Raw genomic sequence first — 24,443 nt, forward strand, 5'->3', positions numbered from 1 at the left:
AAAACGACCCTGTCAAGGAGACATTCTTAATCCCATTTTACTGATGCAGAAACTGAAGTTCCAAGAAGCTAAGTGATTAGTTCAGAGCACACAACCGGAGTCAGGTCTCATACCTGCAAGTCCAATGCTATCCTTAACAATCATTCCCAACCCTGAGGGAAGGCCTGTCCCTCTACTCTGTGGAAGGCAGGCCCAAGCAAAGCTGCTGATGTTTTCCCAACTGGACAGGGAGAAGCTTCTAGAAAAGGCAGAGCTCTCCATTACTCCATACCCATCCTGCCTCCTAACTCAAGGTGCAGCTCAGCACAGGGACCCAACGTTCTAGAACAGCCAAGCCAAACCCAAATAGAGCCTAGATGCTCAAATGAGAAAGCAGGCTGGGAAGAGAGAAAAACCTGGCCCCCAAGATGCAGGAGGGCGCGCGGACCTCCTCTGGTTCAGGTTCATGAATCATCATGTGGTACAATTTCTCTCCAAAGAGATGTGGAAACTGAGGCCAAAAAGAGGGCACAAGTTCGGACAGAGCTGGCACTGAACTTGATGCCTCCGGGATCTCACAGTGAATGAGGGTAAGCTGAGGGGAGTCCTTTCACCGGTCCACAGGAGCTCAGGGGGGGCTTCCAAACCAGAAGAGACCCTTAGGCTGAGGCTAGCCAGGTACCCACTACCCTGTGCACCTCACTAAACAAGGGACCTCTTTCCCTCATTCAGACCAGGCATGGGCTGCCACTGGCTGGGCTGCTGCTGTCCACCTGGGAAGGGGGCTGAGAACGAGTGGTGGTAGAAGGAGGCAGGAAAGAAAGGTGTCAGGGAAACCGCTCCTGCCTATTTGCTCCAGATCTTGGTGTGGCTGCACTCTGTAGGAAACCCAGTAACAAAGCTGCTCTTTCTTCTTACAGAAGGTGGGGCCAGAAGCCCAGGAGGGGTGAGATGGCAGAGGGTGCAGACCTGGAAAAGGACAACTTCTGGTCTTCGGAAGTTTGGCAAAGTCTATGGCCCTTTTAACTTTTCTATTTCTGTCCCCTCTCCACCTTGTGTCTCAGATCTCTTCCTCTCCTCCCTCTCACACTTCCACTTCCATAATCCTTCCCCTTCTCTTAGGATGCTCCCTCCAACCCGCTGCTGCTTCACTGATCTGGCCAAACACTGTGCCCAAACCATCCCTCCTGTATCTCCAACCCCAGCCCTACATTTTGGTGACCAGAGGGCACAGCACAGCACCTCTTTTAGCAGCTTCAAGCTGCAGCCCAGCCTTGTCATAGGATGGAGACCCCCAGGAGTCTGGGGCCCTGGAGTGCTCACCCTCGCACACAAGCACACAGGACTCTGGTCAGGCTGGGAAGGAAACATGGAGGTGCCAGGACCCCACACACCACAAGCTGAGCAAAGTCCTGCAGACTCTTGGCTGAAACTGATGAGGTCCCCAGTGCAGTCTCCAGGGCATCTTTCACCTGAAGGGAAGAGCCCTTTCTCATGAGGGCGAGAGCCAGGCTGGCTGAACAGGGTGGGCACTCTTGCCCAAATGCTATGCAAGTACTTGTCCTGGATTGTCCTTCTTGTGGACCAAGAGGGCCTGGAAGCTCTCAGCAGCTCCAGGGGCTGTAACTCGGCAGAGGCAACTCAGGAGATGTCAGAAGGGAGAACACAGCCTCTCCAAGTGCCCTGGCCCACAGCCATCAGCTAAGGAACAAACCCAGTGGCCACGCACTGCGCTAAACTCAAACATTTCTGTGCTCGACCCCAGTGGTGCTCCTGCTCCCAACAGCACACACACACAAAAATCAATTCAAGACCGGACATGCCCAAGTGAACAGGCCCGTTGTGGCAGGAGGTGTAACCACTGGTGACCTGGGCATTTTGACCCGCTGTGGAGGGGGGCACAGCCGTGGAAAATTTTCACTCCCTTTCTCGTCCTCTCCTGTGAGGATCAAGAATGAGGCAGAGCAACAGGTATGACTGAAGGTGCTTGGTGGAGGCCTTTAAAATGAGCTTTCCGAAAAGGACATCGGGGAGCTGGCCCTTAAGGGCTAAAGAAGGACCTTTGCTTAAGGGCAGGGCAGAGATTTCAACACGAGATTCACTTCTCTTTCCTAGGCTGATTCAGGAGAGAACAGGTCCTGGGTGATTAATATTATTTTAATAATAGCTCACATTTGCCCAGCCAGCGTGGCTCAGCGGTTGAACATCGACCTGTGATCCAGGAGATCGTGGTTCAATCCCCAGTCTGGGTACATGCCTGGGTTGCAGGCTCGATCCCCAGTGGGGGGGCATGTAGGAGGCAGCCGATCAATGACCCTCTCTCATCATTGATGTTTCTCTCTCCCTCTCCCTTCTCTCTGAAATCAATAAAGACCTTAAAAAAAAAAAATAGCTCACATTTGCAAGGGCTTCTTCTTTTATACACAGGACTTTCACATACATTAGCCCATTTGAATGTCATAGAAAGAGATGAGATGAGCCCAGAGATGTCAGGTGCTGGGGATGAAGCGGGTGCTTAATATGTTATTTCCCTTTCTCCCAGCACAAGGACCCATTGAAGTAGGAAGGAAAGATCTTTACATTTGATAGTAGAGGAAACTGAGACCCATGACTCATGAAAAGTAACATGGTTTATAAGTGGCAGCTGGGTCTAGATTCCAGTCTTCTAACCCCTCATTTGGGGCTTCTCCTTACACACTTCCATTCCTTCTCACGTGGGAAGAATATGAAGCCATGGACAAAGAGAACTGGGTTCAAATTCCAATCTTCCATTTGTTAACTGTGTAACTTGAAGCTTCTGGGAGAATTTTAATAATGTGCCAAGAACGAAGTAAGATTCAAATATCACTTCCCACCCTCCCATATAAATGATCCGATGGAAGGCCATCTCCCTCCCTCCCCTGTCTAACTGACATAAGCACATGTCCCTAACTCCTCTACCTAAATACTTGGAAAAAGGCATTGGTTCCCAAATGTTATTGACCCATTTTGCAGAAGAGAAAACTAAAGGTAGGTAGCACTATGCCTACACCACAGCAAATGAAAGATTCTGGTAAAATTCCTCTGAAACACTGGCAGTGTTTTACTAATTTTTAAAAACGACTAATAGTGTTATAGTAAAAATAGTAATACACATTTAATATTAAAAGATATTCAAGCAACATATAAGTGTATAAAAGTAAAAAGTATGAGCTCTTCCCCTAGTCTTCCCAGGGATGGCCCTAATAGCTTTATGTTCTAGGTCAGTTTTCCCACCTAAACAAACACTCATACATGCAGAACTTGGTTTATTTCATTTTACAAAAATGGAATCATAAAAATTTTTTCTCTTGAAATCTTAATTCCACCTTCATATTTCGTCTGGGAACTGCCTCTAACAGCCATATTCCGATGTCCTCAGGACCCTGCCTGCTTCAATGATGGGGCACAGATGAGGCAATGGAGACACCTGCATCTGACTTGGGCTCTGCCACCCTGTGGGCACCTCAGACTTTCCATCCTCAAAGTGGGTGTGTTCGTGACTTTGATCGACAAAGGCCTCTCTACTTTGCACAGCACTCTCCTGTGGTGGTCCTTAAACTATCCTGTCCAGAGAAGCCAGGCAGGTGTCATCACTTGCAACGCCCCAAGGAAAAATCAGGGACCAGAGAGGTTCTCCAACTGGCCAAGGTGACTCACTGGTCAGCAAGAAAATGGGAGTGGATACAGGTTCCCCGATCCCTGGTCCTGTGCTCCTTCCTCTGGACCTTTCTTGCTCAGCCCACGGAGAACCCAGGAGGAGGGCTTCCTGAAGCAAGGAGATATGGGAATATAGGTGGATTTAATGCCACAGCTCCGCCCACTCCAGAGGCAGCGCAGTTTCCCTGCCTTGCAGACAGCACGCCACTGCAATATGAGTTTTAGGAAGGCTCGTTCACCCCACACCAGCTACAAGTTGTCTGAGCTTCTCATTTCCCCTTGCACACAATTCCGGGAAGGCAGTTCAAAAGCCACAGTGAGTCCAAAGGTCCTGGCCTAATGAGATCCCCTGCTGTGGTGTGTGCCGCTCAACCCCTCCTCCTGCCCCTCGGCAGGGTCCCTACCCCTTTCCCTGCCCACCCATGGTTGCCTGGGCTGCCCAGCCCCACCTCACAGCTCAGGTGGTGGCCAGAGGAACCTAAGTTTCTGTGGTTCTTAACTGCTGGTTACAGGGAGGAAGTTGGCCACAAGGGGAGACGGTTTGCTCTTGTGGGTTCCCTATAGGAACCAGCTACTCCCAGCTCACTGTTGCCCTTCCTCAGGCAGCCTGGGCACTTACAGTAGTTCTTTAACTCCCAAAGGTCCTTCCTTGCAGACTCTGCTTGCTTGGCCTGTACATGGCCTCTCCATGTCCCGCTTCTTCTGTTTCCCAAAGCCCATCTTCAAACTCACCTCCTCTTCGGAAGGGCATGGCATGATCCGCCCCACCCAACACCGGCTGCTCCCCTCCTCCACATCCCCTCAGCCATTGGTGTCACTACGTGGGAATTAATTTGTCCTGGTGGACACATCGAAGAGTGAGAGTCTTTCCCGGGCACTGCAGCAACACATGCAAGGTCTGTGTTCCAGCTAGGCCCCGAGTGCCAGGGCTGCAGGGCCCATGCCTTCTGGGTCCTTTGTGTGTCCCCCAAAGCCTTCAGCATGGCTTCTCAGCTGGGCTGGGTGGCTGTTCTGCTGGGCGAGAAGGCCCCTGGTGGCACCTAGCCGGGGAGTCTGAGAAGGGTTTGCTGGCTCAGATAAGGCCAGAGGTTCCTCTTCCCTGAATTGCCCAGTCCTTTTCCAGTACCAGCCCCGCTGGCCTCATGGTGACCTGTGTGGGGCCAACAGCCTCTCCCTGAAGGAGAGAGTGTCCCAGGTGGTCTCTAACCCTCCCTCTCTCACAACATCTGTATCTCGAGGCCAAGGCCTTAAGGGACACACAGCCCCATGAGACTCCTCAGTCCACTATTCGAGCCTCCCAGAGCCTGCTGGTTACCTGAAAGTCACCAGAGGAAATGTGTTTGGGAAAATAAATTCCACTTTAGAGGCTCCCAAGTGAAAGATGTGTGCACAAAAACCACCAAAGCCAAAAGGGTCCCTGGGGCATGCTGACACACTGTGAGGGGTGGCTCCCCCATCTCTTTTTCAAGGTCCTGACATAGCTCTCCGTGACGTCTCTATCATTTCATTTATGCTTCTGAACTGTTAGTTCTGTTTCACTATGAAGCACCAGGTGGCTCATAGAACACTTCTTTTCACTCCCAGCAAATCAGGAGGAATATCAGGATCCCAATTCTTGATGCAGAAGTTGAGGTTCCAGGAACCAAGATTGAACAGGCCCATGCTGGGTGCTTCGACCTGCCCTGATCCAATCTGCACACTTGCAGGGTGGGCATTATTGACCCATTCCACAGGAGGAGCCAATGGCCACACAGTCAAATGAAAGGCCCAGAGCCCCCAGCTACCAGGGCGGCTCCAGCTTAATTAAGACTCCAAACTTGGTGCTACCACCCTTATCCCAGACTCTTTTTGCCAGGAGGAACACGGGAGGCTTTTTGGTCATACCCCAGGTCCTCCTAGTGACCTTGGCACCCACTAATAGGTGTTTCCTGGCTAGTGAGAGAGACCAAGCTGTTGCCCAGGACAACACCAAAGCTGTCACACTCATACAGAGCTGGCTAAAAATAAAGGAGGCACTCGATCCCTCAAGCGGAACAGAGCAGCCCTGGAATGTGGCGCTGCAAGAACAACAGGCTTCATTCTGGGCCTGGATGGCTTGGCCCAGGGCCAGCCTCTAGGCTCACAGTCCCCAGTGTCCCAGGTACCTCTAGACAAAAGGGAAGGGAGGATCAGGCAGTTTTGCTTTCACTATCAGACAACCAGACCCTAATGCTGTGAGCTGCAAATACTACAGGGTGGGAGCAGACCTGGCTAGAAATCAAAAGACCTCAGGCCTCCTCCAGCTACACTGTCTCCCTCTCTAACCTAGAGCAAGTCACTAAACCTCTGTTTTTCCATTAGTAAAGAGCAATGACGAAAACTGCCCTCTTGCTCACCTATGGCGCAGGAGCTCTATGACCCTGAATTCCTCAGAACGCAGGCTTTCCAGAAACCCACAGTGGCCGAGGCAGAACTGTACCCGGGATCACCATCTCCACTCAGGGCCCTGGCTGCCTACCCTCTATGATCAGAAAGCTGAACTCCCCTGCTATGCCTCTCAAGGTGCCTCCAGGTGTGTTCTGGGTGAACCATCATGGTAACATTCAGCATTTGTACAGTTCTGTACACTTTCCAAGTGTTTCTTCATCCATTCTCCAATTTGATAAATGGGCAGATAGTAAGGCAGGGCTCCTTTACCCCATCTGAAAGGTAAGCAAACTGAGGAACAGAGAGTTTGATGCCCATGGAACAAAACTGCTCAAGCTAGAGTGATCTTTCAGAGGTAATGGATTCCAGCCTCCAGGTCTTACATAGGAAACCAAGGCCCAAGGACCCCAGGAACCCACTGCTTTAAATGCAGAGTGCTTCCGAGCTATAAAATTCACTGTCTACCAGAGCGCTGTCCAATGGGGATATAATGCAAACCACATGTGCAATTTTAAATTTTCTAGTACCCACATTTTTTAAAAAAACAGGTGAAATAATTTTAATAACATTTTATTTAACCCAATATATCCAAAATATTATTCCAATGTGTAATCAATATTTTTAAAATTATTGAGCTATTTTATATATCTTTTTGTCATACAAATTCTTCAAACTCCTGTGTGTATTTTATATTTAACAGCACATCTCAAACCAGACTCACAACTTTTCTAGTGCTCAGTAGCCACACATGGCTGGTGGTTACTGTTCTAGACAGTACAGCTCTATCATTCCAGTCACATCATCATCATGGGAGCCCTGGGGGATGGTTTACTGGGAGACCGCTACAATGCACTGCTTGGATGTCTGGAGCCCTAGACAGCAGTCCTAGATCTGCATGCATAGTGAGAGCTATCCACTAGTGTCAGACTGACCTTCATCCCACCCCAGCCCTACTGCTTTCTGGCCATCAAGATCATGTAAATTCCACTTCCTGAAGCTCGCCTGTCCCACATGCTAGATGCAGGAAGAAATACCTACATCCAAGCTTGCTGTAAGGACTCAACTAAACAAAGCATGTGAAAATATTCTGTAAATGGAGAACTCTGCAAAGGTGAGGTGGTGTCTTTATTACAATGGCGACCTGGTTCTCCTACTCCTCTCACCCCACCCACCACAGAGGGGCCCAGAAGACACCAGGAGACATCAGAAAAATGAGTTGGATTGAATAAAAGCTGAAAGCAATCTCCATGTGTCAATCAAACAAGGAAATCAGCTGCTTACAGCAAGTCCAGGCAGAGGCTGGGAGAGAATGCAAGGAATGGGCACTACTGAGAGCAGTAGGGGGTCTTCTTGCAGGTTAAGCAGTGCCCTCCCTGGAGGTCCTCTTTTAAATGCAAACAAGGATGGGGGGTGGGGAGCAGTAAACAAATGGAAAGGATACAGGGCGAAATGTGAAAAACCAGGAAAAATACCTCACATTTCACTGTAAATGCCTTTATTGGGCAATTTCCTTCCCAAGTAGAAGGAGCTGGTAAACACTGAGCAGCTGAGTGGTGGAGGGGTGGGGAGGTGGGGATTGGCAGCCACAGTGTGCTGGTGTTGGGGAGGTGGGGAGGAAGAAGAGATGGGAGTCAGGGCCCCTGGAGGGTCCTGCACCCAGCTCTGCCTGTCCCCCCAGCTGTTTCTCTTCTTAAATCTCTTTCCCTACGCAGCAAAATGAGAGAACGGGGTTCTGAGTCAGGGGACCTGGTAATGTTCCTCTCACTACCACTTATGAGCTGTGTGGTCAAGTTGACAAGTCACTTCACCACATGGGGGCCTCCGTTTCCTCACTTCTAAATGGAGATGGATAAAAGCAGGGCTCTCCCAGCAATTCCACTCCTACGCATATGCCCAAGAAAAATGAAAGCATTCGTCCACACAGAGAAAAATGTGTACACAAAGTTCACAGCAGCAGTATTCACAACAACCTTAAAGTGGAAACAACACAAATGTCCATCAACTGACAAACACATAAGCAAAAAGCTGAATATTATTCAGCAATAAAAAAGAACAATGTAATGATACATGCTACAGCATGGCTGAACCTTGAGAACATTACACTTAGTGAAAGGAGCTAGATACAAAGGCCACGTATTGCATGATTCCATTTACTTGAAATGTCCAGGAGGCAAATCCATTTAAAAAAAAAAAAAAAAAGAAAAAAGATAAGTAGATGCCAGGGGCTGGAAGGAGGGAGGAATGGGGAGTGATTGCTTAATGGGTACGGGTTTCTTTTAGGGGTGATGAAAATGTTTTGGAAACTGATGGCGGTGATGGTTGTACAGTCTTGTGACTGTACTAAAATCCACTAAATTGCACACCTTAAAATGCTCAATTTTATGGTATGTGAATTATATCTCAATTAAAAAAATAAAAACAGGGATTCTGCTATCAGACTTGGGTCTGAGTGCTGGCCGACTTCTGTGTACTATCTGAGACCTCATGCAAAAGTGAAGATCATAATAGCACCCACCTCACAGGAGCGCTGTGGGGATGTGATGCCTTTAGCATGGTACCTGGCATTAAATGTGACAGGCATTATATGTTGGCTTCCATTAGTATTCTTACATTAATGATTAAATAAGGCCTATGATAGGAAAAATCCAGGCCCCTAGTAGACATTCAGTGCGCTCTTCCCTCTGACATACCCCCAGGTCTGGGCATCTGTGAGCCTGTCATCAAGTTTGGAATCAGATGAACGTGACCCGGCATTTTCTGCCTCATGCAGAAATGGACCTCTCCTCGTCCTCTGTTTGCAAAGGGCTAAGCCGCAGACTTTACATTTCAGTTTCCTCTGCTGCGAGGGCACAGCCACCCTCTCCTTTTACGGAAGACAGTCCTAGAAGATGTTGCTGCCTGGAGTTTTCTCTAACAGCCGGGCACGAGTAAGGAACTGATAACAGCCAGCCCTGCCCAGGACGGATCCACCCAGGAAGAGAGAGGGTGTGTGGGCAAAAGCACACATGTGTGTTTTAATTCCCAGAAAAGTTTAACAGCTTCGTGCCAGATCACAAGAGGCCACAGAGAGTCCTTGTAAGCCTTTCTTGCATGTGCCCCCCATCCTTGGTATGGGGCAAACATTTCAGGAGCAGTCAGTGGGGCTGGCACTGCTCACAATGAGCACTGTCAGCTTCATTCAGTAATACTTTGCAACAAGGGCTCTGCTTGATAAGGCAAACGAGGAAATGGCTAATTTTAGACGAAGCTTGAATGCTGCAATATGAATGGAAATGACTGAGAAGAAGCAGAGTCTTTAAAAATGATTAAACAGCCCGGCTGGGGGTGGCTCAGTGGTTGAGCATCAACCTAGGATCCAGGAGATTGCCGTTCAATTCCCAGTCAAGGCACATGCCCAGGTTGCGGGCTCGATCCCCAGTCGGGGGCATGCAGGAGGCAGCTGATCAAAGACGACTCTCTCATCATTGATGTTTCTATCTCTCTCTCTCCCTCTCCCTTCCTCTCTCTGAAATCAATAAATAAAAAAATAAATAAAAATTAAAAAAGATCAAACATCTTTAAAGGTGTGACTATACTAAGGGTTGGTGTAATGATACATGCTACAGCATGGTGCCTGTACAATAGGAACCTGTACAAAGTTCTGACGGGAGTGTGACCACAGAGGACAGCAACTTGGCAAAATCTTGAAAATGGGAAGATGCACACACTCCTCCACCTACCATTTCCAACCCTCAACACACAGCCTAGAGCCTAGAGAAACTTGCAAGTGTACTGAAGATGTGCGTGAGGTTGTAACTTGAAAATTAAAAACCCAAAAGCCCAACAGAATAGATAGACTAACTGTAGTGTAGTCACACAATGTAAGAGCATACAGCAGCTTAAATCAATGAAATAGCGCTAGGGGTCAACATGGTAAAATCCCAAATATAGACTGTTGAGCTAACAAAAGCAAGCTGCAGAAGGATACATATAGTACAGCACCATTTACAAAAAGTTAAAATCATACAAGTAACACTATATAATGCTTAGTAATGAAAGTATAAAATCATGCATGGGAATGGTAAACACCAAATTCAGGAGAGGGGTCACGTCCCCTCTGGACAGAAAAAGGCATGGGACTGAAGATGGGCATAGAAGGGGCTTCCATTGTGCATGTGATATAATTGTGTTTTATTTCTCAAATGAGGAGCAGATACACAGGTGTATGTTATGTCAACTTCAGTATTTTTTATGCACCTCAACTATTTCATAATAAAAGATTAATTCATGTGTATACATATTAATACATATTCCAAAATAAATCATTAAAATCAACAAAGGTGGGTTTTTCTGGTGGAAATAAGCAGAGGGAGCAAGAATAAGCACTCTGGATCCCATTCCAGATTTTCTTAACTCTTTAAGAAAGTGACTTATCTCCTCTGGAACTCCAGTCTCTGTTCCTAAATGGGGAATAAAGTATCTGCCTTCTGTCTGCAGCACACCAGGGAGATAGCAGGATGACCAGGGGGAGAGCGGCAAGGGGGAGGGAGCTGCCCTGCGACACACGGGAACGCTTCAGGTCCTGACATACACACACACATGCACACACGTAACTGGTATCTAATAAGACACCCATGAAGTGTTTTGGGATGCTCAAACCATTAAAAAGAGAGAAAGAAAACTACATTTTAGTAACTATCCATTTGACTCTCCTTTACAAAGTTTCTAAGTACAATATTTTCTTTTGTACATCTAGAGCCTAGCTTTAAGCAATTCCTAAGCTAGTGATTTCCCACCCAAGATCTGACCACTGGTCCCCAGCTGCTCTCCTGCCATTCTATGCTTTGCACTTATTATAAGACAGCAAGTAATAATTGATTCTCCATGAAGATAGCGACCATTTCTACCAGGTTCATAGCTATCCCCCCCAGCCTCGCACAGTACTCCGCGTATAATAATGGACTTAAACATTTTCTGAAGAAAACCACTGAATTCTCATGATCAGACTTGATTGTAAAGGTCCCCAAATCAGGTGCCAGCAGTCCAGCCACGACTGCTGCCTGGACACGGAGGTGTGTGGCGGCCTCTTCATCCAGCATCTCCCCTGGAGCCTCCTAAGGCATGCTCAGAGCTGACTCCAGTGGCTAATTCTGTCAGGCAGGAATCCCGACTGCAGGCACACGGGGAGACAGTACTAGCTGTGCCAAATCAGTCTTGTTAGGAGAAAGCTGCCCATGCCTTCTCCAGCAAACAGCAGGAGCGTGGGAAGATGTAATGGCCAGATGTGACAGTCCTTCATACCTACCCACTTTCCCAGTTCCTTCTCTCACGACATTCCCAAATCACCAAACCAAATGAAGTGCCGGGGCTTCTCTTGGGGGAGAATCCTAGGCACATCCAAGGTACAGAGGCCAGGGATTATGAAATGAATGTTCACCAAGGCATGAGAGGCTCTTCCCAAATATTTGTATAATGCCAAACCAAAAGGCACATGAGGCATTTTCCTAACTTTCTAACCCTCATCTCTCTCAGCCCTGAGCACTAAGGGGCATTTTTTTAATGCTTGCTTTTGCAGCTGAGGAAATAGGGTAGCCCTTTAACTGCTAAGCATATTCTCCCCACCTTCCTTGGCCACGCACTCTGAAGACACCTGGGTTCTGGCCTTTAGGGCTATGAAAAGGGTGTCCTGGCATTAGAATGAGCTCAGCACAAAACATAATTTCCTTTCACTCTTTTAGTGCTTTTAGGAGGAAAATGAGGACCATGTGTGCTTGTGAAAGATCCCACTCATCAGAATCCCGGACACCTGCTAATCTGCAGCCAGAGACCTGGTCCTTGGACCTCCAAGGAACTTTTACATGCGTCTCATCTCACCAGGTTCTTCCACTCGGTTTAGCCACTGGGAGCCTGCAGGAGGGTGTGATACATAGGCCTCTGTTTGTTTAGGAAAGGAAGATGAGTTCAGCAAGGTCAGAAACTTGGCCTCTAAAAAAGGACGACTTTCTTTTCTCCAGGGCTGTCAGAATGGTGAGCGAACGCCAGTGAATTTTCTCTGGGTGGGATCCCCCTGACCCTAAGTAATCCCCATTTGCAGGCATGATTACTTTTGTGTCCTGAGCAATCCCAGAAAACCTTCCCTGGCATCACCCCCATCTTCCCTCCTCCTACACCTAGGCCAGAGGGCAAGAAGATGGATGAGGGTTAGTAGGGGATGCCAAGGCTGCCTCTGGAGCCCCGAAGGCTGCCTAGGACTGAAGGGCTGAATCATCATGGCTGCCCACGACTGTTCTCACTAGGTCCCCGTCAGGTCGTAAGTAAGGCCCAGCTCCCGCAGGAAGAACAGGGCTTGGAATCCTTCAGCCCCACCCAGCTTTTCCCTCAGTCACTGGTGGGTAGGAAGGGCTGGTCTCTAATAAGTCCTGAGTCCCAAGAAAGCAGATGCAGTTCCCCCAGCACCTGCACAAGTGGGAGTGGGGAAAGCTGACTAGGCCATCAGAACAAGTGCCTGCTATGTGCTCAGGAGGCCCAGGCAGGCAGCTTTCCCGGGATCACACCCATGATGGCAATGCCACTCAGCCCATAATGCAGGCCAAGCTGACCAATCCCCTGGCAGGAATCCCACGATAGAAAGCAGCATAAGAAGTCGTCGGTGCAAAAAGGCTATCTTGCTTTTAAGAAACAATCTGACAGCCCTGGCTGGTGTTGCTCAGTGGTTAGAGTGTCACCCCACGCACCAAAGGGTCCGGGGTTCAATTCCCAGTCAAGGGCACATACCTGGGTTGCAGGTTCCTTCCCTGGCCTGCTAGTGCGTGTGCCCAGAGGCAACCAATCACTGTGTCTCTCTCACATTGATGTGTGTTCCCCCACCCCCGCCCCCCCACCCTCCCTCTCTTCCACTCTATCTAGAAGCAATGGAAAAATATCCTCCAGTGAGGATTTAAAAAAAAAAAAAAAGAATCTCCTAGACCAATATTATCTGGTAGAAACTTTGACCTCAAGACCCTCCTCCAGCAAGGTTCTGAGGACAGAGGAGGGTAGGGAGGGAAAGTCAGAATCCCAATCTTAGAGGAGGGATTTAAGGATCAAATGATTCAGAAGTTACATACTCAGATGTCTACAGGAGCCTGGGGGAGGGAATGTGAATCAGGCCATCAGGGGAATGGAGGGTTCTGGGCCACACTAGACACTGTGTGCCTGATAAAACAGGTCCCACTGAGTGCAGTCCTAACCTCAACCCAACTCAGCCCTGGAGACCACACAGGTGGTGGTGGGTGCAGATGCTGTTGGCTTACAAGGTCATCTGAGTCCCTACCCCAGGGGTCTGCTGTTTTGAGCTACAAAGAGCACCACGTGCAGGGAGAGAGCAGTGAACTCATCCAGGCCTTAAATTCCCACTGTGAAATAGGAAGAACATGACTGATACACAGCACCGCTGAAGAAAAATGCACATGTTGGCATGCACAGCTCCCTGAGCTCAGTGGCGAGAAGGAAGCTCCAGGGTGCTCTACAGGGTAAGCACGAGTGCCATGGTTTGACTACTCCAGATTTACTGTCACTTATTGCCAATGAGGGACTGTGGCAGATTCCCAGGCCTGTCTCCTAACTACCCCACTGTGATCCCCACTCAGCACTGGAACAAGGATTCAAGCAGCACCCCCCTTCAGCTGATTTCCAAGAGGAGGCTGGTTAAGTTCCCAGTGAAGAGAGGCGGAGACCTTGGTCACACCCTTGCTCTGCCTCTAACTCACTCTGTGACCTTGATGAGGTCACCCTCATCAGGCCTGTTTCCTATTGTGCCAGAGGAAAGGGTTGTCTTAGGTGGATAGGAAAAGACTGAACATCTATGGCCTGTAGAGCAGAAAATTGAGGCCTGTTGCTCCTGCCTCTCACCTGTAGGTAGCACTCCCTTGTTTGAACTCTAAAGTGAGGCTGACTTTGCTTGTCCATCCCAGCTTTTCCCAGCAGTGTCACTCACTCAGGTGTGGGTGGGTCAGGAGGCTGTGCTAGGCCTTGCACTAATAAAATGGGCCTTTCCCTACAACCTAGGCTCTTTCTTACAAACATGGTGGCAAAGCTGGCATAAGGGAGAGATACATCTTTAAGACCTGCCTGCAGACAGTATTTTGTCATATGTCAAAGGCAGCAAAACATGCGAGATACAACCATGTGCAAGTGCACACATGTCACAGCGTACATGCCAAAGCCTCCATGTAACTCAAAAGACCAGTTTCTTATTTGAGCTTCCTGGACTGGCTGGAAATTACAGCTTTACGAGCGTGGTCACGGAGAGGAATAAAAAATTCCATTCAGACATGCCGCTCCAGTCCTGCGGCCTATGAGCAAAGTTTCCGGTGGCTTCCTCCGCGTTCCGGGAAGCCAGGCCAGTCACTCAGTCCTCAGATTAATAAGCAGCCGCCACAGCTGGGAGAGCCCGGGTGACAGCTTCTCCGAGCACCCGAAGTCCTCCGTCCCCTCCCCCGGGAACCCGAAATATGGGATGCCTGGCCTCCAGTGAGCACCCCGGCCTGCTGTGCGCTCACCGCCCCAGCATCTCGGCGATCACTCCTCCGCCCACGGCGCTCGTAACCCTTCCAAACAGGCCACCTCCCTGCACGGCGCGTGGCCCCATCTGACATCCACAATCCGTTTCAAGGACATTGCAGCAAGCAGCCCAGTGTCAGGGGTCTCCTGCCCCACCCTCCGAACACACACACACACACACACACACACACACACGTCGGAGGGAATCCCTGGGAGAATCAAAGGGCGAAGCCCTTCCCCACCGCCTACAGTCCAACACGCTGGCCTGGGGCAGGCCGGGCGCGGGAGGATGGAGGCTGCGGCGGAAAGCGGCTGCGGGAACGCGGCGCCGCGGCCGGAGCGCTGGGCGGCGAGGCGGGGCTCACCTTTTTGACTTGGTCATCTTTCAGCTCCGTGAAGTAATAGGCCAGGAGCTGCGCGGCGATCATGCTGGCGGTCGGGGGCGCGGGGAGTCAGGAGTGGGGCCAGCGCCGGTCCTCCGCAGCCTAGGCGAGCAGTGGTCCTCTGGCCGCGGCGCGGCGGCTCCTCCTCCAACTCCCGCGGCTCCGCCCCCACAGCTCGGGGCGCGGCGGCTCGCGCGCTCCCCGTCTCCGCGCTCCCGGCCCCGGGAGGTTGACAGCCGGCGGCAGTCCCACCTCCTCGGAGCCCATTGGCTGCCGCGCGCCTTCGGCAGCGCCGGGCGGTGGCGTCAGGACCAGGGCTGGGGGAGGAGGGGGGCGGCCACTCCCTCCCGCGCCGGAAAGGAGGCGGGCGACGCTACGAAATCCCCTGGGCCCGGCATCTCTCCGCACGTCCCCCACGTAGGGAGCCGGCGCGGGGGTGGGAGGTCCTCGCCGGCGCGCACCGTCACGCGTGGCGGCACCGTGGCCGGGCGGGGCGCGGCGCAGAAGCGCGGGGCATGGGGAAGGCGCCGCCCGGCTGTGCCCGACGAGCGGCCGGAGAGAGCTTGCTGCGAGATGGAGCAACCCAGGGGGCGGTCTCCTTCCTCGAAATTAGGGCTCGCCCGGGAGTTCCGTGTTTGGGGAGACGCCGGTAGGGGGCTGGAGAAGTAGCGCGCACGGCCTGTGCCGGCGGAAGCGGGAGCCCGAGGCTTGCCGTCCTCGCACTCGGTCCCGGAGCCAGCAGGCTCTGCTGGGCGCGAGGGGCCAAGCGCGGCGCATCACGCGGGCTCACCCGTCCCGCCCTTGCTGCGGCGCCTCGGGCCAGCCCGGCCTAATCTCTGCCTGGTGGATCTGTGTTGCTAAACCTAGAAGGACCTGCCATACTCCCTCCCCTTAATCACCGGTTCTGTCCCCGAGGGTACGCGCCTGCTGGGCGGGACTTGGGCCGCAGGTCCCGGCCCGGCCCTTTCCTCCAGGCCTCTACTTCCTCTTGGGCACCCAGGCTCTCTGGGGTCAAGGGGACAGTTTAGGCCACCCTCATAGATGCCGCCTTTTTTACTTCCCCCAGAGGAAGTTAGCTAGCTTCAAAGGAGGGGGGGGGGGGCTTGCCGAATGGGGCGTTTATGCTGCTGCTAGGACTAATAGCAATCTTAAGATTCTTAGATTAATTCTTTCTGTGTGCTCCTTCCAACCCCCAGTCCTCATCACCCTATGCCAGAAATATCACAAGAGTCTTCTAGCTGCCCTCCCTGGTTGCTGGTTTCAGGCCATTCAAGTCATTCTGAGGTCCAGGCCACATTTTTCCTGCTGAAAGCAGCCTAATCATATCATAACCCTGCCCCAAATCCCTCAGTGGCCCCCTCCTTCCTGATCAAGCCAATTTAAACATCTCTGCCTGGTGTCTGAGGCCTTCTGTAACCTGACTCCACTCTTCCCCACTTATATCTCCCTTCACCCTTGGTCACAGCAAGGTCACTTCCTGCTGTCCTTAGCCGCCACCATGTCCATTCCATTTGAGCCTCTACTCACATTTCCTTGCTTGCCCTGCCTCCACCACCCATATAAGGCCCAGCTCACCTACCCTCCCCATAAAGCCTTCCCTCACCAGGACTACTCACCCCAGACTCCCAGGCCTTAGCACCTCCACAGGGTAAACTCGGAGTGTACTCACAGTCCATATAGTTCTAGACCAAGGCTCTTCTTTACAGACGCAGAACCTGAGACACAGCCGGTGGGCCATCTTGCCCAGTGTCAGGTTGTGGTAGAATTTGGTGCTGGAACTCAAACCCAGTTCTGAGGCCCAGCCGGTGCTCTGTCCATCCTTCCCACCACCTCACTGCTGCCTGGGCCTCAGATAAGTAACACTGAGTCATGACAAGCTGCCTGATATCGTTGACTGTCTTCTTGAAGGCCAGTCTTATCTGCCCCAATCAGACATCTTCCTGAGGCCAGAGCCCTTGCTGCACTGCTGTGTACCATACCGGGCTCAGAGCTGGGCCTGTGTCCCCTCTGTGATGCCAGTTATCACCTCATGCATTTCTTTATTATTCTTTTTTGCTGTCATAGCTTTTAGACCCCAACTAAGCCCCCTTGCTGATTACTCTCTGGGCCCTTAGGAAGAGCAGCAAAGACCTCAACCACAGGAAGTCTCCTTCCCTCACCCCCTTGCTTGCCCTGCCTCCGCCACCCATATAAGGCCCAGCTCACCTACCCTCCCCATAAAGCCTTCCCTGACCAGCACTACTCACCCCAGACTCCCAGGCCTTAGCACCTCCACGGGGCAAACTTGCACTGTACTCCCAGTCTGTACAGATCTAGACCAAGACTCTTCTTTACAGATGCAGAACCCGAGACACAGCCAGGGAGCCATCTTGCCTTCCCCTCTCCCTGAAGTCCCTTGGGTTTCTTTGTTCATTTACTGTGCCTCCTCTTGTACAAGTTAGGGGAGGAGGTTGGGGTCAGACAATGCCTGGCTGCCACTCTGCAAAACACACCTGCTGGTAAGAGACTACACGCTGCAGCTACGTCAGTGTAACCATTCACATCTGACCTAGGACACTAGGAATGTTATTCTACACATTCCTTCCAGTGGATAGAACTGTACCCCAGCACCTGGGAGCATACTTGTTACAGCAACGTTTGCATAATGTTGGCAGTTAACAGAGTAGTTTCTCACTTATTCCCTCATTTCTCCTGATAACAGGCTGCTGAGGTTAGAAGGGCAAATATCAGCCATTAGGGTTATAGCAGTTATAGAGCTGGTTTAAAGTCTCAAAAAGAAAGTGAAAAAAGAAAAATTAAAGCCAGTGGCCAACCACTGCAGCATCTAGGAATCCTAACACAGGGCAGGGATCATCATATAAAGCACATTCTGAAAACAAGCACCTGGAAGGGAGCCTGGCGCAGCATTTGTATTGCTTAGAGCCATGGTTTACAACCTCGCTGCACAAAAGATTCATCTGGAGAGCTTTTACAGATGCTAATACCCAGACCCCAGCCCCAGAGTTGATGGCTATATTGATGTGGGGTGTAGTCCAAACATCAGGTGAGTCTCAGGTGCCACCAGAAATGAGAAAGACTGATTTCTATCCTAACTTTCCAGGGAACACCTGGAGGAAATTTCTGAAATGAATTAACTTGCACTATTTTTAGCTGTCTTTCCCTGACAATGTTGAAGGCGCCTTCTCTGGGGTCTTAGTGGGTCTGCAAATCCAGAGCACACTGAGATGAAAGTTCATTTTGACTTTCTCATTAACTTTGCAGACAGTCTGCTTCCTGCGAGAGAAGGCTGGTGAGGAGGCATAGGCACCCAGCCCCTGGAGTTGCTGGATTTGTAAAATGACATTCTCAACCTCTTTTCTCTTTCATTTGCCCAAAAGTTCTGCCCTCTGACAACATCAAAAGAGAGGTGTAAACTAGCAACCCCCAGGTTAAAACATGATCTACAACATATCTTATTTGGCCCATCAATGTTTTAAGAATATGAACCAACACTTGAAAATTAGGAGATTTCACTTTAAAATACAGGTTTCTGGCATCTGAGGTCTAGCCACACGGCCCAGGTTATTGAGGCAACAATCAGCTAAAACTGAGGGCCCACTGCCCCCTTCAGATAGGGCAGGGGTGTTGCAGCTGGCCCCAGGCCCCATCCAGCCCACCCACTTCACTGATACAAAATGCTGACGGCCCCAGTAGGCATTTAAATTTTCAACTGATAACTGGATTACAGGAAGAGGCCTCAGGTATTAGGGCTGGGATTAAGATGAGTCAAGAGAGGTGCCTAGGTGTGCAAAATTTAAATCCTGCACCCAAATCTTGCATCCTAGACACCTCTCTTGCTTCACCCAAGTTGCAACCTTCTCAGGCCCCTGCCTGCCTGCCACTTGCTCAACCTGACCTGTTTACCTGGCTAAGAAAGGGCCTGACCCCAGAGACACCTTTTCAGCTCCTATCCCTTTGGGGATGACAATCTCTCCGGGGAGCCAAGGAAAGTCAGTCTGGCTCTGTCAGTTCCTGGACGTCTCATCCTCATTCCATTGCTTCTGAACCTGACAAGCCCCCTACACATAAAGAATAACAGCCTTGCCCTGGCTGGTGTGGCTTAGAGCATCAGCCCTGTGCACGGGAGGGCCTCGGGTTTGGTTCCAGGTCAAGGGCATGTGCCTGGGTGGCAGGTTCAATTCCCAGCCTTGGTCAGGGAGCTTGCAGAAGGCAGCCAATCAATGTGTCTCTTTCACATTGATGTTTCTCTCTCTCTCTCTCTCTCTTTCTCTCTCTCAGTCTCCCTCCCTCCCTTCCTCTCTCTCTAAAAAGTCAATGGAAAAAAGATCCTTGGGAGAGGATTAACAACAACAAAAGAGTATCAGCCTGGAAGAAGGAGAGTTAACCAGACTGCTGAGACCTGCCTGGCTTCAGCCCTGCTTCTTATCTCAGGCTGACTCCTTCCCCAAAGGAAGCCCATATCTTGTTGGGACAGAGAAATCTCAAGTGACCCTGCTGGTTACCCTGAGTTTCCGGGGATAGTTTTCCCCACTGCGCACACACAACTGCCATCATGGGGCCAACAAAAGGTCCTCAGTCCTGTCCCTTAGAATTAACACCAACGTATAGAGGGAAATGCTCGTGCCAACACCCAGGCAGAGTTCCTGCAAATTAAACATACAAACAATCAAAAACTAGGTACTGACCTTCTATTTTGCTACAAAAGGATATTTTTTAAAGTTATAATTTCCATCTCCTACCATCATAAATTCCTAAATAAAAGGAAGCTTTAACCCAGAGAAGTAAAAATAAGTGTGCTTCTTAAACTAAACACATTTGGCTCTTTAATGATAACAGCTAGTGCTTAGGTAGAACTTACTACATGCTAGGTATTGTTCTAAATTCTTTACTTATATTAATAACTTCTTTGACCCTCAGAACAATTCATTGAGGTAGTTACTAGTTATATCTCCATTTTATACTTGAGAACACTGAGTCACAAGGAGGTTAAGTGACTTTTCCAAGGTCACATGGCTACCGAGTGCAAGAGTTAGGCTCCAGACCACCCTGCCGCTCTCTTAAGGTGAAATATCCATTTTACCATATTGTCCTTGTTTCTCTTATTCCACCCAGGCCCAAGGCCACTGAAGTCACAGATGGGTTCCAGGACCTGAGTTATGGAGCCTCTCCCCTAGGGCACCGAATTGTACTTGATTAGATTTGTAAAGCATGGACCCTGGCTCTGTAGAGCCCTCTTACAAAGGGCTTTCTCAAACCAAGTGGTAAGTGAGACAGATCCACAGGACCAATGGGGCTGTAGGTAGATGTGGAAGCAGTTGCCCCTCCCAGTGGGATGGGATGGGGGCATCTGGCTTGGTTGATTCCACTGAGCTGGTTGAGTGTGCCTTCCTCTCTCACTGTGCTCTGTGGGTCCATCGCAATGTGCCCCCCCCCCAAAGAGTCACTCTTGTCAGAAGCTCCAGCCACCGTCTCCCAAGCTCCAGACCTGTATTTCCAACAGCTTGTGAACATCAACTCCTGGATATCCCACAGGCACCTGAGACCCAGTATTTCTCCCGTCACGGTCATTTTCTTCATCTTGAACTTATTCTTTCTTCTCAGTTCCCCACCTTGTCTTTTTTTTTTTTTTTTTATGTCTTTATTGATTTCAGAGAGAAGAAGGGAGAAGGAGGGGTATAAATATCAATGATGAGAGAGTCATTGATCAGCTGCCTCCTACACGCCCCTGTTGGGGATCAAGCCCGCAGCCCGGACATGTGCCCTGACTGGGAATCGAACCCCGATCTCCTGGATCCTAGGTTGATGCTCAGCCGCTGAGCCATGGGGGCCAGGCCCTGCCTTGTCTTTTAGTCATTCACTTCCTAGTCACTAGAAGCTTGCTGGTGAGCAAGACAGAGTCCCTGCTTACATTCTGGTGGACAGAGAGAAATCACAAATTAAATATATAGTAGCTCAGGTACTAGGAGGAAAAATAAAGCACAAAGTAGCCCATCCAGCTATATCCTACAATTTCCATTTCCCCTTTGTCCTAACTGAGTACTCCAATTTTTAGCTCAATTCAGACACCAGAATAAAAACTACATGGTTAGCATCCCCTGCAACTAGGTGTGGCCATGTGGCCAAGTTCTGGCTAAAGAGAGGAGAGTGTCTTATGGTAGTTTCAGGAATCTTCCTTAAGACACAGCGATGGGGCAGCTTTCCCTCTTTGCCAGCCCTCCTTCCTCCTTCCTGCTGAAACACATACAGACTGACTGGAGATCCAGGCACCGCCTGGGGTCATGAGATAACCTTGGGAATGGCAGCCACACAAAACAAAGCAGCAGAATAAAATAGAAACAGCTTGTGTCTCTGTCATCAAAGTGCCCCAGAGCAGCCCCTCACTGACTACCTCCAGATTTCTAGAACATGAGAGAAAAATAAAATTCCAATGTGTTAACCCAAGTGCTATTTGGGGGTTTTCTGTAAACACCAGGCAACTCTAATCCTAACTCATTCCCAGACTGAACATGTATGATGAACTCATAAGATGGATGGGGACGGCTTCTGAGGATGGGACATTTGAACAGAAACTAGAATAAAATGAGGGCATGTGCCATGCCAGTGTCTGGGAAAAGAGTATCCCAGGCAGAACCATCTCCCTGTCACCCAAGCTGGAAACCTGGACCCCACCTTTGAGCTTTTTCCCCTCCCAAGTGCCCACATCCAGTCTGTCACCAAACCCTATCAAATCTACCTATAAATGAATCTCAGGAACAAACCAATCAAACCTAAGAACTCCTCCGAATCAATCCTCTCCTCCCCATTTGTTCTGCTAGGGCAGGCCTACAGTGGTTGGTTCCAAACCCCGCCACCTGGGAATGTGACCTTATTTGGAAAGGTCTTTGTGTATCTAATTAAGTCAAGGATCTTGAGATAAAATGATCCCATCATTAGCAATGTACAAAGTAGAGCCAGAATTCAAATAGCCGTCCTGGTTTTTAACTTTTTTTTGCTGATTACTTACTATATCTGATCTAAGTCCTCTGTTTCTGTACACTCGCCTCACATTCCTATGTGGCTCTATTATTACTGTCATTATCCCCACTTTACAACTGAAGTTCAAGTACTTTATGCAACTTCTCCAGAGTCAAAGTTACTCTGTGGCTCCGTGGGGTTTCAAACCAAGCCACATCTTGGTAGATGAGTCGCTTGTACCAAGGATTGCAAATATGTCAGCATTCTTACTTTCTCACTGTCTATTAGCTTCAATCTTCAGTTTCTATGCAGATATCTTTCTAAGCCACTTGCTTATTTTGTGAAGGTCAGTTTAGTTATATCCAGGTAACACAACACATAAAACCACTTTAACCAGACAGTTATAAAATGGTAATGCCGTTAGGCCCCTCTCACTGTGTGAGACCCTCGGTACAGGATGACACCAGTAACCATCTGAAAGGCTGACCAGGCAAGGCTGCCAATGTTGATTGGTCTTTAAAAATTGGTAACAGTGGAATGTAACACTTTCCTCCCACTCCAAGGCGGATCAACTTGCACACACACACACCCTGGAGATCTCTCTACACTTAGCCCCACTGCTCCCTGTCTGGTGTCCTGGATGCTCAAGGCTCATGGTCCTTGTCACTGCCAGACAGAAAACAATTTAATCACATGAACCCTCAGCCTAGAAGATCCCTTGGGCCCCAAAAGAGTTCCTTACCTGGACATCCAGTGCCTTCCCCTCCTGCTGGCCCCACCAGCATTACACCAGTCGGCCTCTCCAGGCTTCTTTCCATCCTTCACAGGCTCTGCTCTTGCACTGGCAGCTCTTTCTGATCAGAATGTCCTTCCTGGCCTCGCACAGTCCTTCTTCTGCTTTCAAGCCCCTCTGCAAATCTCACCACCTCTAGCCAGGCTTCCTATCTCCGCAAGGCAGGCTTGATCCCTCCCCTCGACTGGCCCTTAAGGCACATGTCACCCTATGCAGTAACTTTGTTTTCATGTTGAGTTTTACTTCTCAGCTATAAGTCCTCAGAGGCTAGAGACTGCGTCTTAGTCATTTTTGAAAGAACAAAAATATAACTGCTCAATCAGTGCACTGAGGAGGAGGGCAGAGGTGGCTGTGAGTCCAGACCCAGCCTTGGGCCTCACCTGGGACCAGGTAATGGACCCAGACGCAGGAGGAATCACATTTCTGTACTTTTTCCAGCAAGTTGGTTCTCAAAGACTACCTCACCAGCTTTGCATGAAGTGACCCACCTCAGACCCACTCTAGTGTAATTTTAAAGGCACAGTAAGGTGACAGCTTGGGGAATGGGAGGGAGGCTGGGTGACCATCACAAATAGCACAGAAAACTCTCTTATTTGGGACCCTATATGGATATGTCATAGGAAACATGTGAAATTTGTCCATGTCCAAGTTCAGATGGCTGGATGCCCAATGTGCCTGATTCTGCACATTGGGAAAAAGAAGAGAGAGACCACCCTCTTCTCTCTCCCAGAGTCTCTTCCATCGTCAGTGTGCCATGCAGCTCCAGGCAGCAGGCCCTGTGTTTAGCTCTGATTCCTAGCATTTTGTGCCCAGGAAAAGGCTAAGAAGGGAGCCTAGTAACTAAGGCCCCCTGATAAAGCACTTGTCCTGTAGGGCAGGCTGGGCCCAGTAGGGAGCCGGTTACAGGTAAATGCCCTTCCTCACTATGGGAATGGACTGCAGGGCTGCCTGGCTCACTAAAACCATGATCAGAATTCCCACAGAGCATCGCCAAAGCATATCTCTCTTACAGAAAATGTTACAGCAGGAGGAAACGGAAAGAACATTTAGGTTTCTTACCTTACTTTCAGTAAGGTGGAGCCGGACTGTTTTTTGACATCCTGTCTCCTTAAAGAAAGACAGGACAAGATAAGGTGTTACAAAGGCATCTTAGAAACTTGCATTCATGCCATACTGATGCTTATAACTAATGAATCATGCTCAGAAAGCAAAAGTAATTACAAATAACCTTGAAATAGCTAAGCAAATTCTAACATAATTAACGATTCTCTGGATGAAATAGAGCAGAGCTCCAAAATGTCCAATTCATGAATTTATTCACATAAACGTGTATTAGGTGCTGACATATGTGCCAGGCACTGTTCTGGGAGGTGGAGATTCAAAGATGAAGGGCGACAGTGGCTCTGCTCTCAGGGAGCCCACAGTCCACAAGAGAACACGGAGGTGTCGATATGAAAGCACAGCACTGGCAGAGGGCCTGGGGAGGAGTGTAGGGGAGCTCTGGGAATATAAGCCCTGTCCCAGCTGGACACTAGCTCCCCATGTCCCCAGAGTAGCAGGATGCAATGCTTCCCAGATGAGCATGGGGGGAACATGGCCATCAAGTAGACACCAGCTCTTGTCTGGGAAGGGGTGAGTCAGCGTCCTGCCCTCTCATCACTTCCTCACAGATTTGGAAGCTGCTGCCAATCGAGAGGCAGGCCCATGTGGATTTCTTTGTGATGGCAGCT

At 49.8% G+C, this 24,443-nt stretch overlaps 1 protein-coding gene across 1 annotated transcript in view; it reads right to left on the minus strand.

The window, feature by feature from the left end:
- The window catches only part of HK1 (hexokinase 1), a 59,126-nt gene extending 44,031 nt beyond the window's left edge, over positions 1–15,095 (minus strand). The window contains exon 1 of the mRNA XM_016198359.2: positions 14,949–15,095. Within this exon, the coding sequence (XP_016053845.1) occupies positions 14,949–15,011 (63 nt within the window). The 5' untranslated portion in view covers positions 15,012–15,095. The remainder of the gene's footprint in view (positions 1–14,948) is intronic.
- Between the last annotated feature and the right edge of the window lie 9,348 nt (positions 15,096–24,443).

This window comes from Miniopterus natalensis, chromosome 14, assembly GCF_054644295.1.
Source record: "Miniopterus natalensis isolate mMinNat1 chromosome 14, mMinNat1.hap1, whole genome shotgun sequence".
NCBI classification, from domain to species: domain Eukaryota; kingdom Metazoa; phylum Chordata; class Mammalia; order Chiroptera; family Miniopteridae; genus Miniopterus; species Miniopterus natalensis.